Raw genomic sequence first — 18,395 nt, forward strand, 5'->3', positions numbered from 1 at the left:
TATTAAGAAATTTACATATAACACAGAGGGCACTATCTATGCCCTTAAAAGTTTATGTAATTTATTTTGTATAGATGAGGGTAAAGGGCTTTTGAGTATAGATTACAGGAACACATTAGAGACATAAAAACACAGAGTAGAAAGTCAAGTTGCTATGCATTTTAACCAGTATCATCAAAGTAACGCTTCATTGTTACAGGGCACTATTTTAAAACAAGTGAGGGTTAAGTTTAGTAATAATTTACTTAAAGAAAGGTTACTGTATAAAGAAGCTAAATATATTTTAAAATTTGATATTTTAGTACCGAAGAGTCTGAATACAGAATGTAACTGGAAGTGCTTAATATAATTATTTTAAATTTTTAAAAGATTTTGTAAGTGGTTAACTGACTGAAATTATAGTACTGTTTTTGATTTCATGTATAAAAAGTATGGTTATTTGTTTTTGCTGTTTTACAACTCTTTGAAGGTATATGCTGAGGTGCTAGAGTTTAATAAATTTTATATAAGGTCAATTTCCTTTTGTTGTTTATTTAAAAATAAGTAATTATTGTTTCCTTCATGTTGATACACATCTTCACTTGTGAAGGAGAACAGGATTGTATATTTAAGTGTTGCAAATGTTCATCACAATCTGATTGGATACATCTGTGTTAGAAACTGCACTGAGAGTATTTGCTGACTTGACTAACTTGGATATAATTATCGAGCTCGGTGGTGCAGTGGTAGCATTGTTGCCTCACAGCGAGGTTCTCCCATTCAGTTCTCGGCTTGGGTTGGGAGGGCCTTCTGTGTGGAGTCTGCATGTCCTCCCTGTGGTTGAGTGGGCGTTTGAAAGACATGCGTTAAATGGGCGTGCCTTCGTTGAAGGTTGGGCATTGGGCTGGCAACTCGATACCATAAAAAACAACTGCCAATTATTAGCAGACCTGAGTTCCTCTGTGGTGACCCCTAACCGGGAAAAGACGAACAACAACAACTAACTTGGATATAATTGAATCTGTGGAATGCAGTAGTTTAAACCACTAACTAATGAATGAATTAAAGGAAAATGTTCTTTAATAAGTCATGAGTCTGATCCAAAAGATTCTTGAAGTACCACTGTCTTTTTACTTGAAGTGTCTGACATTTTGAGCCTTTAAAATGGCATAAGACATGAACGCAGTTGTTGTACAGCAATGATTGTACTTAACACTCATAATCAGTAGAGGGTCTAAAACTAGCCCGGTAGATGTTCTTCGTGTTTCACTGTTGCAGTCATCACATTTGGGTTATCCCTGCCAGGGTAGCCCTTGGCCAGCCCGAATACCAGAGGCTTAGTATTTCTGTGTCGGTTGCTGTCACTTCAGGACTGATGTCAGATCATCAGTAGTATAAAGTAAGGCAGCCAACATCATTACACCAGTCTTTCTTGCCAAGGAGCCCAAAGCAGAAGTAGTTTGCAGGAGTCCCAGTCGTCTGCTACCTGAGTTTCGTCTTCCAAATTGAAGCTGGAGTCATCTAAAACTAAGTACCCCATTGGGGATCCTTTTTTCTTGCACTAACCGATGTCAGAAAAAGTTAACAATTGTCTCTCCTGTGGAAAGCAAATACCACACCGAGACTTTCATTCTTACTGCCTCACTTGCTTAGGCCCAGACCACGATGGCCCTCGCTTTCGCTTTTGTGCCTTGTTTAACACCAGAACTATAAGTTGTTGTGCCCTTATTGTAGCTAGATATTTTTGCTTACAGTCCTCGAATTCTGATATGGCTTCGGTAAGCCATCTGACAGCAGATCTTCCAAAAAAAGTAAGGATAAAGTCAGAGACAGACCACACAGGTCCAAACCTACTGACGATGCTTCTGTTAAGCTAGACATCAGTTCTTCGGTCCTCAGTGAGGCACTTTCACAGCCCCTGATGCCTGCTTCTGTGGATTCGCAGGCTGCTACTGATACCCTTTCAGATGCTGCAAAACTCTTCATTGACTAAGGATCCTGCAGCTGTCTCTACCTTGGATAGGTCCAGAGCCGCTGAGCAGGCACCGGCTTCCAAGGAAGTATTTCGCACTACCGATTCTCAACACAAACTGATTACTTCTTTCTCATCTACCATTCTTTCAAAAACTATTGAGTTTCTAAGGCCCAGGGTACAAACCACACACCCAAGAAACCAACGACCAATCTCAGGTACCTGTTTCCTTGCCTCAGTCTTAAATGCTTAAAATGGTGGAAGACCTTATTATGCTGATCAGGCGAAGCCAAGCGACCCCTTCCAAAAGAAAAAGAGATCTGTCCCCAGTAGTTTTGTCTGAACAGGAGTCTGATGACTCTGCTGCATCTGAATATGATGACATGCAAACCCTCTCTGCTTATGAAGATTCTGATGCAGAGGATTCCGTTCCTTCAGCCTCTCCACCCAAGGACTTTTACTTTGGGGAAACCCTTCATACCTTAAGGAAGCATTTCCAATGGGAATGTCAAGACTACCCTCAGTCTAAAAAGAGACTCAGAGAATTCTTAGATCTTCCATAGCACAGACTCCTGGCCATTGCCCCTGTCCTGGATATTGCGGATGATGTTTTCCTGGAATCCAGTTTGACTTCTGACACCCTCCCTCCTGCACCCAGAAAACCTGACAGATATTACAGAGTCCCTGACTCACACAAATTTCTTTTCAATAATCCTACTGCTGACCCTGAGGTAATTTCACAAGGGCCTAAAGGAATTAAAGCAACCTCTGCTAAGAATCCCACCCCCTCAGATAGGGATTCACGAGCACTAAACAGATGGGGTAAAAAAGTATAAAGCTCTGCTACTGTTGCTATCAGAGTACTAAATTGCCAGTTCCATAGGCTAAAATTTCAGCAACATACCATGGAACCCCTCAAACAAAAGGTGTCTTCCTTTCCTGCTTGTGTAGAATCTAAAGAGTTACAAAAGTTAATGCATTCTGCAAGTCAAGTGACTAAGCACACCTTACACTGTGGTTTTAATGCCCTAGAAGCTTCTTGCAGGGCAGCAGTCACCAGTTCTGTCCTTAGAAGGTATGCATGGCTTAAGGAATAGCCCTTGCCAGACCATGTTAAATCTAAATTATTGGATGCACCCTTGCACAAAGACAACTTATTTGGCACTAAGGCAGAGGAGGTCTTAAAAAGATGGAAGAAAAAGCTAAATCTATGCAGACAATTAAGGATTTCCTACAGGTCCAGCCACCCAGGTTCAGCAGGCATTGCCCCTCCAAGCACTGGTCCTTTCCTGCTCCCACCAGGTCAGTTCGGCCCAGACCCCGGGGAAGCAGTCCCCAGACAGCAGCCACAGGGAATGCATAGATCAAAGCAATGGAGTTCCTCCACTTCAAAACCTGAAGTTCTAAGCCACTCCCTCATGGTAATAACTCACAATGACTCTCCTCCCCCACCCCCTCCCTCTGCCCACCTGCACTTACCCCTAGGAGGAAAACTCTCCTTTCACACAAGCAGCTGGGCCACCATTACCAATGACCACTAGGTCCTTAACATGGTGTCCCAGGATACAAATTTTCTTTCCACACTCCTTCTATCTCCAAAAGGGTTCCCAGATATACCGCCAAACCAGTGGGCAGAGGCGAAAAAGCAAGTCATTTCCCTGCTCTCTATGAGGGCAATAGAGCACGTTCCTGCAAAACAGATAGGCCAAGGTTTCTACTCCAGACTTTTTCTGGTTCCCAGAAAAGAGGGCACCTGGCACACCATCCTTGACCTATCCATTCTAAACACCTTCCGGGTGATACCAAAATTCAAAATTCTCGCCCTCCAGCAACTGCTACCCATGCTCTCCAAGGATGCTTGGCTAGCCACCCTAGACCTAAAAGAGGCCTACCTCCACATTCCTATCAGGGAATCATGCAGGAAATATCTACATTTCAGGGCAGAATCTCTGCACTTTCAGTTCTCTGCACTTCCCTTTGGCTTAGCTACTGCTCCCAGATTTTTCACAAAATATCTGTTTCCCGCCATTGGTTTTGCAGACAAAGTAATATTCCAATTTACCCATACTTAGGCGACTGCCTAATTCAGGCAGACAGTCAGGAAAAGCTGCTCAGGTACCTGGCCTTTGTAAAGTCTCTACTGACCTACCTAGAGTACACTATCAACGAAAAGAAATCCAAACTAGTACCCACCCAAAGGATTATATTCCTGGGAGCAAGCCCTGACACAGCATCCCAGATTGCATTCCTTACACCAAAAAAGCAAACTTACCCGACAGCCTACTTCTCACAACTAGCCACCAGACCTCAGTTATCTGCAAGGAAAATCCTGCAAGCTCTGGGGTTCATGGCATCTTGCATTCTACTCATTCAGTATACCAGACTGCATATGAGGAAACTTCAGTGGTACTTAAAAAGCCTTTGGTGTCAACACTCTCAAGACCTGGAAACTCTTATACCAGTGATACCTTGTCCAAGGAAAGATTTTCTTTGGTGGGAAGCAGCATGCTCCCACAACAAGGGACTACCTTTTTTACCACCACCCCCCCCGCCACCCAGACCCTCACCACAGTCACATTAAACTATGCCTGGAATGCACACCTGGATGGCAGGTGCATACAGGGCCAATGGAGCCCACAGCAAATCCATCTGCACATCAACCAAAAGGAGATGTTAGCTGTCCAGCATGCATTGACAGCCTTCAGGCCCCTTCTCTCCCCAGGGGCTCTCCTGATCAAAACAGACAACACCACTGTGATATGGTATATCAACAAGCAGGGAGGGACTCACTCCTACCCTGTATGCAGGCTGGCCATGACCCTTTGGCACACAGCCTCTGCCATGTAACTCCACCTGTTAGCACAATTCCTGCCAGGTTCTCTAAACTCTCTGGCAGACGACATAAGCAGAAATCTTCTGGACCCACATGAGTGGCAGCTAGACAAAAGAATCTTCACCCTAATAACTCAGAAATGGGACACCCCGAAGGTCGAACTCTTTGCCTCCCACATCAACCATCAGCTCAGCAAGTTCTGCACCAGGGAGCATCACTGCATGGTTTGGAAAGTTGATGCCCTCTCCTTCCCCTGGGTCAATCTATTGGTCTTTGCATTTCCTCCACTACCTCTCATCACCAGGTACCACTCAAAATAAGGGAAGAAAAACCAAGGACAGTTATTGCTCCAGATTGGCCTTGCCAGCACTGGTGCACACTGCTGCACAGCCTGCCCCCACTGCCACCATGGCATCTCACTCAGACCCCAACTCTCCTGACTCAGAGGGAAGGAGAATTTATGCATCTCCAATTGCAGACCCTCAGTTTGGCAGCCTGGTTTATTCCCTAACCACTGATCAATCTGCCAACCTCAGTAAACAGGTTCTAGTGCTATATGTGAGGCCAGATGCCCTAGCACTAGAAAGTCTTATGCTGATAAATAGAAAAGGTTCTGCATCTGGATTCATGCTAAGGGAGCTGATATGGCACAGTCCTCCCTACCTCTCATCCTGGATTACCTAGCTGACCTGCTACACAGTGGTCTCTCTTTTTCCTCTATTAAAAATCATGCCTCTGCTATCTCTGCTCATTTCCACACTGAGCAGCCCCTTTTTTCACATACCCTAATCAAACAATTCCTAAGAGAGACTAGCAACTTGAGGCCACCCAGAAGAGCACCTACCCCAGCTTGGGACCTTAACTTTGTGTTGGAAAAACTCACCTGCCCCCCACCTTTGAACCAGCATCTTCAGCAGAGTTCAAATTTCTCTCCTGGAAGTCAGCTTTTCTTCTGGCCATAACTTCAGCCAGAAGAGTCTTCGAGCTACAAGAACTCATGGGTGTGGAGCCCTTCATCATCTTCCATGCTGACAGGGTTTCCCTCAGGACTAACCCATCCTTCCTGCCCAAAGATGTGTCCAGTGTGCCTCTCAACCAATCCATTCATTTGCCCCCTTTTTCTCTAGCCCACAAAACAAGGGGGAAAGGATCCTGCACTCTCTAGATGTGCACAGACAGCTCAGATTCTATCTAGATAGGACTAAATTATTCAGAAAGTCTGATCAATTACTTGTTAGCTTTGTTGCAGGGGCAGAGGGCAAAGTCATCTCCAAAGAAACAATTTCCAAATGGATAGCACACTGCATCCAATTATGTTACAAGCAACACAGAAAACCTCCCCCTAAGGGGGTTAGGACTCACTCCACCAGAGCAGCCTCCACCTCTGCAGCTTTCCTCAGAGGAGTCTCCACCAGAGACATCCTGGAGACTGCCACATGGACATCTGTTCACACTTTCAGCAAGCATTACCACCTGCCTATCTTCTCCAAATCCAGGGCAGGCTTTGCCACTGCAGTCTTGCAGGGCATCCTAGCTATCCCCTAATCTCCTTGTCTGCCTCCACCCTTTTCGTCAGCTTTGAGAATCAACCCAAATGTGATGACTGCAACAGTGAAACATGACGAACATAGTACAGTTGTGTTCACTTACCATAAATGTAGATGTTCAAGTGTATTCACTGTTGCAGTCCTGGTTTCCCTCCCTACATCCCCCTCTTCTTTCTCTCTCTCCTTACAAGGAACTTTTTGGTGTTTAATTTCTACTGGTGGGGTTCTTCCACCATAACCTGGCTCCCACTTTGGGCTCCTGAGAGTTAGGGCAAGAAAAACTGATGTAATGGTGTAGGCTGTCTTTCTTTATACTACTGACGACCTGACGTCAGTCCTGAAGCGACAGCAACCAATGCAGAAATACTAAGCCTCTGGTATTTCGGCCGGCTGAGGGCTACCCTGGGAGGGATAACCCAAATGTGATGACCGCAACAGTGAATACACTCGAACATCTACATTTATGGTAAGTGTACACAACTGTACTATCTGGCTGTGATTCAGAAAATGTTTCCTGTGCTGAAGAAAGCTGCTATTGCCAAAATGTGCAGTTTTTGCAGTTGCAAGGAATATGATTCACAGACATGTTTAGCCACAATGAAGGAAGACCTCATTATCTGTTAATATGCAGCACAGTGGTGCAGAGGATAGTGTTGGCTCCTCACAGCACGAGGTTCCCTGTTTCGATTCTTGGCTGGAGTGCCTTCTGTGTGGAGTCTGTATGTCTTCCCTGTGTTTGCATGAGTTTCTTCTGGGTGTTCTGGTTTCCTCCCACATTCCAAAGACATGCAGTAGATGGATTGGACACTCTAAACTGGCCATAGATGTGAGTGTTCATGTGAGTGTGTGCTGTGAAAGAACTATCACAGCAGGGCTAATGACCTGCTGGTGTAAACATTGGCTCTAGCTGACTGTCACTGTTGAAGTGACATCCTGACCCCATGTGCAAAAATATGAAAAAGGGTCTGTGGATGTATGTATGTATGGATTAAGCAACTACATCTTGGCATGGAGGCATTTCAACAAAACCTAAATGTGTATGCCATGGAACTGAAGAAGTGGATTCAGACACAAGTATAAGAACTACCAGTTTAGATTCCTAAATATCACCTGTGGATCTTCACTGTCATGAAGCAGAAATAAAGTTGTTTATCCTGAATTTTACACAACAGTTTCAGAGTGTATTGATTACCCAAAAAATAATATGCAGATATTCAGACTTCAAGACGAATGTGAGCAACATGGCATAATTTCATGTCTGTAGGTTTGGTTTCAGTCCAGCTTAAAGTTTGCTGTAAGCAAGAGCTTGGATAGATAATGAGCACATAAGTCAATGATTCCATGGCCTTCTGCCACATCCAAATAGTGGTCAGTAATTGTCAAATTTCTTTGCTACAGAAATAAAGAAATGATGCTGTATATGGCAGAATATTCCCTCCTTTAACCTGTCTTGCCTGAAAGGTACATTTTTGACAATGACTAGTCTAAGGTTGTAGTGGAATAAAGGAATGTATGGTGGCCATTATCACAAATGTTGAAGCCATAGAAGATTAAGGCAACTATATTATACTCAGCATATCTTAAGCTTATACTGCAAGAGGGACCTCTGGTGTTGGACTTCCCAGACAAAGTTTTATACTACTAGCAGTAGAATGTTATGTTTCAGGATACAGAAAGGATGATATGGAAAAGATAAAATAAGTAGGCAGACTTACTGTACGACAGTGTTATTTCCTCAGCTGCTTCAGGTTGGACATAACAATTGGAAATCCCAATATCTATGCCTTTTCTGGGAGACTGGTCAGTTTGACCATATATTGAGTAGCTATGATGTCTTCTTTGTATACTGGCTAAACATCCTGTATGCATGCCTGAGAGAGTGTCCAGTGAAGAAACGTTAGCACATGCTGATGTCTGTGTTTGACTCACTCTACTACAGTGAGAAAATACATGCTGTTACGTTTGTATGAATCTCTGTCATATGATGGTTCCTGCTCTAAAAGTTGCAAATATTAATGTCTTAAAATGAAAAAGATGCTCATTACTATGCAACTGGATACCTACTTTTGGTTGTGACAGTTAATAGTTATAGCTATTAAAATCTGTGTTTAAAAAGAGATATAAAGCTATGGTCAATCTATGGGATGAGGACATTATTATGACAATTATATGGTGATCCCTAAAATGAGTTCCTTTGGTAATATAGTTGCACTATCCTGAATTAAATACAATTGGCTAAATGGTAAAGCCTTTAGACAGCTGTGAGAAAGTATGAACAGTTTCTACATATGCCTTATTAAGTCTCTTTAACCTTGACAATATAGTGGGTTCCCTGGAGATGTTCTTAGTCAAGTTCACTGCAAAATGAGTCTTGAGGGGTTGTGGCAAAGTTATCACTGCTGACTTAGTAGAAGCACTCTTAAAGTTGATTCCTGGTGAATTTAGCAGTTATCAAATGTTTACTATTTAAAATGTTAATTTTTGAATTTCATCATTGAGGGGAAATGATAATTAGATAGCTAATTTTGTAAAGGAATGTAATTATTTAGCTCTTGGAGCCCTTCTCATTTTTCTTAGTGATGCACCTTTTTTCTGGTCACACATATCCATAGTTTAAGCATGGAGAAGGAAGTTATACCTTCTGCTACCTTGGAGGTCACTACTTCTAGTTTGTACATATGTTTTATGCAGCCTTTTTTTAATGTTGACATGTTTACTTGTACAGTTTGTTGAACATATTTTTTTCTATGAGCTTTTTTCACCAACCTGCTGGCCATCGAACCCTTTCCTTCTCAGTTTAGATTAGTTGTTTCCACATTCAAGTTTTTTCCAAGTGAGGTTGAGAGCAGACCAGGATGGCCATCAGATGAGCAGCCATTGTGGTGTTTTTGCCCGTGTCACCATTCCCAGCAATGGAATCATTTAGATTTTGGTCTTAGCCCTGCGTCTGGCGGCTAGTTTATGTACCACATCACCAGAGAGGTGTCCTTTGCCTTCCCTGTTATGTGCATGTTCCCATAAACACTCCTCTATAATGGCTAACATCACCGGCTTATGATTAACAAACACATACCCCCCAATACAGTAGCCACTGGTAGCATGTAAAATTCCACTTATAAATGTGCAGGTTGGTTGGACTGGAGCCACCATAATGGGCAAGCCTGCAAATGTCACTTATTCCCATCTTCTCCTGACTAGATATTTCAAGGCCAGAGCTACTTTTCAAACTCTGGACATTTGGACCACAGTTAGGCCTTTATCCCTTCTGTGCCACAGTCAGGGTACAGTTTTAAATGTTTTGTTCATTATCTGGTGGTTACAGTAAGGCTGAAGCATGGTGTTTTTTTATAGTAAGGCATTTCACAGGGACTGATTTATGAGGTTGATAGAGGGTTAGGATCAGTAACCAGCATGCGCTCTGAAATGATCACTGTTAGGTTAATAAAGTAGAAAAAAATACCACAATTTAGCTGGAATGAATTTCTGAGTTTAAAGCTAAGTGGGCTGACTGTTCTTTGTGGAATATTGCATGTTGGCTATAAATGATTATTAGTTAGTAGTAAAGTCATCCCAGCCATCACTTAAGAGGTGGGGAGTGGCAATTTCACAACTTATTTTACTGAATAATGGAGTACAAAATATCAAATCTTAAGTACACCAGAAGGGTTTGCAGGGGATGTAACTGTAGAACTATACATTTTTATTCTATCTCTACCTCAGTCTAGGAGTGTGCACAAAGGATGATAGCAGATTCTTCACTATATCGTTGAAAAATACAGGTGCTCTTTAGTGATCGGGGAGATTTTAATCTTGCATTAGATAGATCTCATCTCCGGGTGCAGCTCATGCCACATCTATAATCTCTGTCAAGACTACTAAGAAAATAAACTATTGAGCTTGGGCAAATATACTTAGGGACAGTGCGAGGTGATTGAAGCAGGCTAGATATCATATGTATAATAGGATAGGCATTACACAGACTTGGCTCTTTTAGCTAACACTTCTGATTTCATGACTATCCTTTGCTTCTACTCAAGTTATATAGTACTGGTAATGGATTTATTTAAATTAAACCCTGAACCCACCTAAAATATGAAGTCTCCTACCATATTTTACTAGAGAACCCATATTTGCACATGCTTGTACACCCACAATCTTATGGGGCAGGTTTAAGTGTTATCTGCACACATGCTTAAGGCAGTGGGCACAGGTTTTCAGTGCCAGCAAATTCAAGAGTTGTGCACTCAAGAGTTATATGTGCTCATTAAGAATGTAGGGAACAACAGATAGCTGCATATGTACAAGAAAAAAGGAGGACAACAGAGCAGAGTCAGACCACTATTAATAGAAAGAATGAGATAGCTTTGGAAAAAGTCCAACTCCGATGTTAACAAGTAACTCCACAAGTTTTATAAATGGGTTGGCCAGGTACTGCAAACTTCTAGTTAGAAGTTCAGGTCTTTCTTTTCTTAAATATTCTGATGTTAATGCTTCGGCAAACTCTCTTAAAATTTGGAAATCCTTAGATTGCATTTTGAGAAGGCATAAAACTCAGACTTCCCCTTCCTTATTGCAACAATACCTGAAGATTATAAATTCAAAGTAGCCTTCTAGAAGTTTCTTGAGTGGAAAGGTTTAGGCTTTAAAACTTCAGTAGGCACATATTAATTAATTAGGAGTATTCAAGCTAAAAAAAACCCCTCAAAGCACAAGGACTAGATGGTCTGCCAGAAAATTATATGAAGCACTTCCACTGACTGTTCTTGGTTTGTCCTGGCAGGAATGCTTTATACATTTGTGTCCAAAACTCTTCATGGACTGTGTTACCTATATGAATACACTGTTCTCCAGTTTACACTTTTTAGATTATAACAAAATTATGATGTTTTTGGTATTTACCTGGGGAAAAATACAAAAGGAAATAAAAGTAAACTATTAGATTTTTTGCAAGACTGTAACTTAACTGCCTTACTGAAACACAAATATTTAGGTATTCCTAGTTTTATGCATCTTAACCTTAAAAATAAAAAGTATTAGGTTATTTCTTTATATCCACATGGTTGTTGGACAGCTGTTCTGAAATAAAATTATCTTTCACATGTATTTCTTATTATGCTTCAGTCACAATTTTCTTGAATATTCTAGAAAGGCAATAAAAACATGCCACTAATGTTTTGCTAAACACATTTTGCGACTCACTTCTTTTGTTACATCTTTAGCATAACACCAGCAAAGACCCTTCTTTTCCAGGCTGCCCTTTAATTGCAATAAAGACCTATTTTATTTCTGGAGTAAGTTTCTGTATGGCATATAGCAAATGCTCTCAGTGTTAACAATTCACTACTCAAGAACATTTGCCTTTTACTTTTGTATGCTTTGTCCACAGGTTTCTTAGACAATACCTTATACAAATCCGTGTATTTTCAGTCTACTACTGACAGTACCCAGAAAGACTCAGTACTGTATAGAATTACATAATTTGCCAAGTACAGTGCCTAACATGATTCAGTGCTGTGTACACTTTGCCATAGGCAGCACATAGTTTCTATAAAGTTCCACAATTTGTTCATTCTTTCCAAGTTCTACACATGGTTTTATTTTTTAATAAGGAGGCTTACACACACACACACACACACACACACACACACACACACACACGCACACACACACACACACACACACACACACACACACACACACACACACACACACACACACACACACACACACACACACACACACACACACACACACACACACACACACACACACAGGGATTCAGCAGTTTCTGATGAAACAGTGTATTTCAGAAGTAATATAGTTTTCTTAAGAAAGCAATAATAATTAGTGGTATTCATTTGCTTTAAACACTGAACAACTCAAATATACAAAAAAAATGTCTGTTTTATGTAAGCAGTATACTTTTTTCTGTACCTGCTTTAAACACAGGATAAGCCACAAATGCAAAAAATGGCTGGTTCGGGTAAACAATGTGACTAGTGTTGCAACACGACGCAGTCTGAATTTGCTTCAGCAGGTTGCTAAGATTTCACTCTGTGCACTGTGAACGCTAATCTCTGTACTCTGTGGAGCTTTTTGGGTCTCCACTGAAAAGAGGCTTTTTTTTTTATCCAAGACAGTCTAACTCAGAAAACAAATGCAAAGACAATAAATAAATAAATAAACAAATAAATATGAATGTGTCAGCTTTCCACTTAGCAAAATAACTCACTTTTTGTTTTCTGCTGCAAAGGTCCCCACTCACTTGAGTTGCTTCTCTTTAAAAACCAACACTTTTTTCTTTACAAAAGACTCGCGCTGACATGCGATTCTTTTTTTAACAGTTCATTTTCTTAACACTTCCACAGTAGAACTTCATTCCTCATCATAGACAAACCACCACCATGTGGAAATATTACTGGGTTTACTTCTGTGCAGCAGTTCTTTTTGAAGTTTTTTAGAATTAGCATACCACTGAACTCACTTCATTAGTACTTTGGAACAGTTCCAGAAATATTATATTGTTTCAGACTTTATATTTAGACTACAGATAAAAACATGCTGCATAGTCACCATTTCCCATTGCATAGACTTCAGAATTATCTGACTTTTTTTTTCTCAGAAAATTACTGGAGTATTTTCCTTAGTACACTGCAGTGTGCACACATCCAAATTGTCTGGTTTAGTTTCTCAGAAAGCCAGTATAACAATTATCTTCAGTACAGTTTTCCCAACAGTATAATTTAGTTATTGTTTCATGTTTTGTAAAGCTATCACTTTTCCACATATTGCATTTATGAGCAAGACATTTTTGCAGTCACACCACCTTTCCACACTTTGTGTTTTCTCTGTGAATTTTTACAGCTTCCCCCAAGTCACATGTAACATTTGACACCACAGTGCTTTATAGTACATCAGTTTCCATTCTAAATTTTAAATGGTATAAACCACATTTTGCAGAGTGAAAACCAAATGCTCTAGGAGTTTCAGCAATTTCTTTCATCAGTATATTTAATCACATACTTCATACCTATAGGACATTTTTCCCAACACATTTCTTTCAGCAGCTTAGTATAGTTACTATGTACTATGTACATCCCTGGTAAGCAACCTTTTCAGAAATTTACTCTGTACTTATTTTATTAAGCAGCCATTCAGCAATTGTTTTGGCATTTCTTTCAGAAGTTTTATGTCACTTTTGTTATAACATCCAGTGGTACTTGCCATTCTGCATCCATACAATTATTTTTAAATTTAGTGTAAGAGCTTAAATTATATTTAAAAATGCAGTAAAGAGATTTTTGCAGTTTGAAAACCCAACAAAATATACATTACCAGATTTAGCAATTTCTTTTGCTAGCAGTCTTAAGCATGGTTCAGGAACATTTTCTCAACACTTTTCTTTCGATAGCTTAGTATAGTCATTATGTATATTTCTGCTAAGCAATCTTTTCAGTGCTATGTACTTCTTTTGATAAATGTTTCAACAATTCTCAATGCATTTCCTTCAGCAGTTTCATGTCACTTTGTTAAAACATTCAACAAAATATAAAACGCTACTGTACTACATGCCATGTAATTCATTTTAAATTTGGTTTAAGAATGTATCCACTTACTATATTCTAAAAGTCTATCTTTTTTGTTTTTGTTTCTGTGTATATTTCTTTCTGCCTTTAGATGTAGCAAAATGAGAAGCCTAATTCTTCTTAGCACTTAACTGAACATTCAGCAGTGCTTCTTTGGGAGGAATACTCTCCCTCTTCCATTTCGATAAACACACTTCTTTAGAACAGACCTCTCTGAATTTCACGTAAAGGAAACATTTTTTCATTCCTTCTTATTGTGATTACTCCTACCAGGAAAAAAAGGAAGTAACAGTTCTTCATAAAGCAAACATTCAGGTCTCTTGTTGCTTATTTATTTATTTATTTATTTTTTTGGCGGGGGGTTCAACTCAAAATGTGTTTGTGTATGCAGGCTGCAATGCATGAACCAAAAAAAGATCACACTTTGCCTCAACAATTACCAGTGTATTGTAGCAAACACACTGGGGGCAGAGGTCTCTTCATTTCAGTTTAGTTTATTCAGTGTTCAGGCAAAATAAAAAAAAAAAAAGAAAAAGCTAATTATATTAGTGAACAAAACACATATCTTTGTAGTTTCTACTTTCATTCACTTTTCCAGCACTGATTCCCCTGTGAAGAGAGGTAAATATCTCTTCCATGCAGTTGTCTCTTTCTTTCTCTCTACTGAGAGGCCAACATCTACTCCAAGCAGCTGTTTCTTTCTTGTGATTAGGGGATGTTATTTTCATGTGATTTGTACTGTTAGATGTTATGAAATTCGATGTTATGGGTTTTAGATGTTTTAAGTTTTAGATGTTCTGGTCTCAATGTTATGAAATTAGATGTTATGGGTTTTAGATGGTTCAAAGGAGACCCATATATATATCTATATCTATATATGTGTATATATATATATATATATATATATATATATATAAATATATGTGTGTGTGTGTGTGTGTGTGTGTGTGTATCTATATGGGTCTACTTCTGTTTATCGAAAAATCACTTTTTTGAAAAACAGAAAGCTGAACCCACTTTAGCAAAAGTGCGCTTAAATGAAAGTTTACTTTCGTGAACACCGATTCACTGAATCTGAAAAAAAAGAAACACACTAAAAACACATTTTTTCAGGGAGGCCAGCCCTCTGCACCCTCCATGTGGGGGGCTGTGTCTCCTACACCCCCACTACTTATATATACTAACTCCGAGATAGCACTACAGTGGGGAAAAGAATATATTTCCTTATCCTCACTGTAGCGTGCTTCAGTGAATCTGTGTTCCGGAAAGTGCAGTTTCATTTAAGTGCACTTTCGCTAAAGTGGGTTCAACTTTCTGTTTTTCAAAAAAGTGATTTTTTTGATAGTAGACTTACATATATATATATATATATATATATATATATATATATATATATTGCATTCTTTCATAAAGTGAGGTGAAAAAATGCATTTTATATAAGATCTTTACCCACAAGACCCCCCCCCATCTTGACAAAACTGGTATAGATTTTGATAAGCTTTGTGTCATAAACATTTGCATAGGAAAAATCTTAAGTTTTCACAGTTCATGGTCAAAAAGTAAATGACTTTGTTCTGTGACTTTAGTAAAGTCCCTAGGGACTGTCTGTGTAGGACTGAGTGGATGCCTTTCTTCACTACTGATAAATTTGATTTTTAACACAAATCTTTCCTTTTCATAGATTTATCCTGTCATTGTTTCCTGGCGTTTTTCAGCATGTTCATTTCATTAACATTGTTTTTTCTGATTATTACAGGTCTTCCTCCCCCAAGATGACACAGCAAATACGGGATATTTATCCAACTCAGGGGAGGAAGCTGGGGACACCACCTTCCCCAAATGCAGCCAAGAGACTGTATCGGAACTTATCAGGAAAGTTTAGAGTGGCATATTCCTTTGACGAGGGCAATCTGATGGGCAGAAATGAGAAGCTAAGAAAACCTTATATGGTATGAAACCTAAATGTCATTGCCAAAGCCTGTGATTTGAATACTGAATATCTTGTTTTATATAACATTATAATTCAAAAATATTGATTTGTGAATGTTCCCAGCTGGGGGAAATCTTATCATTACCCCATTTAAAACCTTCATTAACTAGTCTGCAGCAGAGGGCAGTGTGGTATTTTCCAGCTTATAATAAAATGCCCATTAATTCAGGATTCACTGTTGCAATCATGAACAAAATTCTGCATAATTTACACCCTTGCAGTGAACTATTCTTTGTATATTTCACTGCAAAGGACTGGTATTAGAGAAACACCAGACATGTTTTGAAATTTAAACTGCACTTTGATCTTTTTTTTTTTTTTTTTTTAACTCCAATCCCATGCTTCACATTGCAAGTTATTTGGGTGTTGACTTGCTATCATTGCATTTAAGAGTCATCCGTGCTTAAAGGTAGAAAGAAATGTGGGTGATTTAAACCTTTTGTATTCTTGTTGGTTGAGAAGCTTATAGCTTAATGTTAGGGGGATACTAGATGTCTAAGAAAGCCACCAATATGCTCATACCTCTGAGCAGTTCTAAGTTATGTAATACACTATGCTACTATACTATTTAGCATTGTCTGCAAGTCTCTGTATCAGTAGACAGTTGACATGCTTGGGTTACAGCTCTGAGTTGTCTTCATATGTACTGTTTTGACAGTGATGCTAAAGGCAGTACAGGCAAGTTTTTAAATCAAATATTATACAAATGTACAAACCAACAGAAGGACAGACATGTCTCGTCAAGTTAAGTGTTACAGTTAGCCTGTTATATAGATGTCCTCACCCTTCTCGCTTTGCAATTTCACCCCATCCCAAACTCTTCCAACCCTGATTCCTTCTTTTGCCTCACAAGTACTTTTTTCACTACCAAGTAGTTCCATGCTCCACTTACTTTCCCACTTTATAAAAGTACATCCATAAATCAGACGTAGATTTTCCACCTTTTAAGAGCTACCCATTCCCCTTCCTCTCTGTTTTGCATCATAAGTGAAGGTCTTCCACTGCTCTGACAGCATATGAGTCGGCAGCCTGATTAATCCCTACGTCACTCGATGGGTTGCCAACTGGCTTACTGACAGAACCCACACTGTAAAAGTAGCCGACTCCAAATCCAGCTCCAGACAAGTGACAAGTGGAGTACCTCAGGGTTCAGTCCTGGGACTGCTCTTGTTTGGCATCTACTTCTCTAAAGTACAGGCCAACACTAAGGGACTCTGGCTAACAAAGTTCGCAAATGACTGCAAACTGGGAGCCATTATGGAATCCCCAAATGATGTGGATATTCTACAAAAGGGCCTTTCAGAAACAGATACTTGGTGCCAGAGCCATTGGCTCAAGCTCAATGCCAATAAATGTATAGTTATCCCCTTTGGGAAAAAACATGTACCCGTGAATTACCACATAGGTGGCAGTACAATAAACACCGAAAGTGTGAGAAGAGACTTAGGGACACAGGTAGACAGTGGTCTCACCTTTGATAACCACATCGCCCACAACAGTCAGGAAATCCTTCTATGTGGCAGACCTAGACCACATCACTAAGGTCTTTTCATCCAGAAAAAAGGAGGTCATTGTCCCACTGTACTCATCTCTCATTAGACCCATTATAGAATACAACGCCCCATTTGGTATGTACCTCTCAAGACATCTGCAACAACTGGAAAGGCCACAGAAATACCTCACTAAAAGAATCACAGGCCTAAAGCAGATGCCCAATGCTGACTATCTAAAAAAACTCCACCTATACTCTGACGCATATTGTCTACTCAGAGGCGATCTCTGCTTAACATACAAGGCCATGTTAAACTCAGAGCTGTTGGACATGCTACACTTAAAGAAATCTCAATCCCTCAGAGACACACACTCCAGGGATCTAAACCTTGTCATCACAATGAACAAAACATGCTGGAGGGATAGGTTCCTGACCCAGAGACTCCCCAGACTCTGAAATAGACTGCCCATACATGTCAAGCAGAGCACCTCTTTGGCCCTCTTCAAAAGGAACCTTGATGATTGGATGGAAGATAGGAAATTCACCCTGGGGATCATGTCAGTCACCCTGCTAGACAGGGATCCAGGGAAGTAAATACTGTGGGAAGAAATTGCCAGGGAAATGTTATGGCTAGGCTTGTATAGGCCCTAGGACCAATAGCCTAGTACCAACCTATGAATCTATTAACCTGACACTGGCTTTGTTCCTCACTGCTACTCTTTTGCTGCTAGATTACATCAAGAGTTCACCTTCAGAGTACAAAATGAGTTCTTCCTTTAAATCTTCCTTTATGTAATGCCTATTCTTTTTGGTATTTACTGCAGATGACTTGTCCTCTGTGAAACAAACAGGGCTAGCATTATGGAGTTGATCACTTAATGACAATTTCCTCATTTGTTTTTATAGATCCACTACCCTTAGGCTGTACTTACCTCCCATACCGCTGCCTATCCTTTAAGGTGCATCATGTGACATTTTCATATACGATTTCCTAGC

At 40.1% G+C, this 18,395-nt stretch overlaps 1 protein-coding gene across 1 annotated transcript in view; it reads left to right on the forward strand.

Annotated features, from left to right (window-relative positions):
* Positions 1-18,395, forward strand: part of LOC122816489 (ankyrin repeat and fibronectin type-III domain-containing protein 1-like) — a 2,048,587-nt gene that overhangs the window by 1,401,352 nt on the left and 628,840 nt on the right. Inside the window, exon 4 of the mRNA XM_044089320.1 lies at positions 15,674-15,866. Within this exon, the coding sequence (XP_043945255.1) occupies positions 15,690-15,866 (177 nt within the window). The 5' untranslated portion in view covers positions 15,674-15,689. The remainder of the gene's footprint in view (positions 1-15,673; positions 15,867-18,395) is intronic.

The sequence above is a fragment of the Protopterus annectens genome, chromosome 12.part0 (genome assembly GCF_019279795.1).
Source record: "Protopterus annectens isolate FY-2018-M chromosome 12.part0, PAN1.0, whole genome shotgun sequence".
NCBI lineage: Eukaryota > Metazoa > Chordata > Ceratodontiformes > Protopteridae > Protopterus > Protopterus annectens.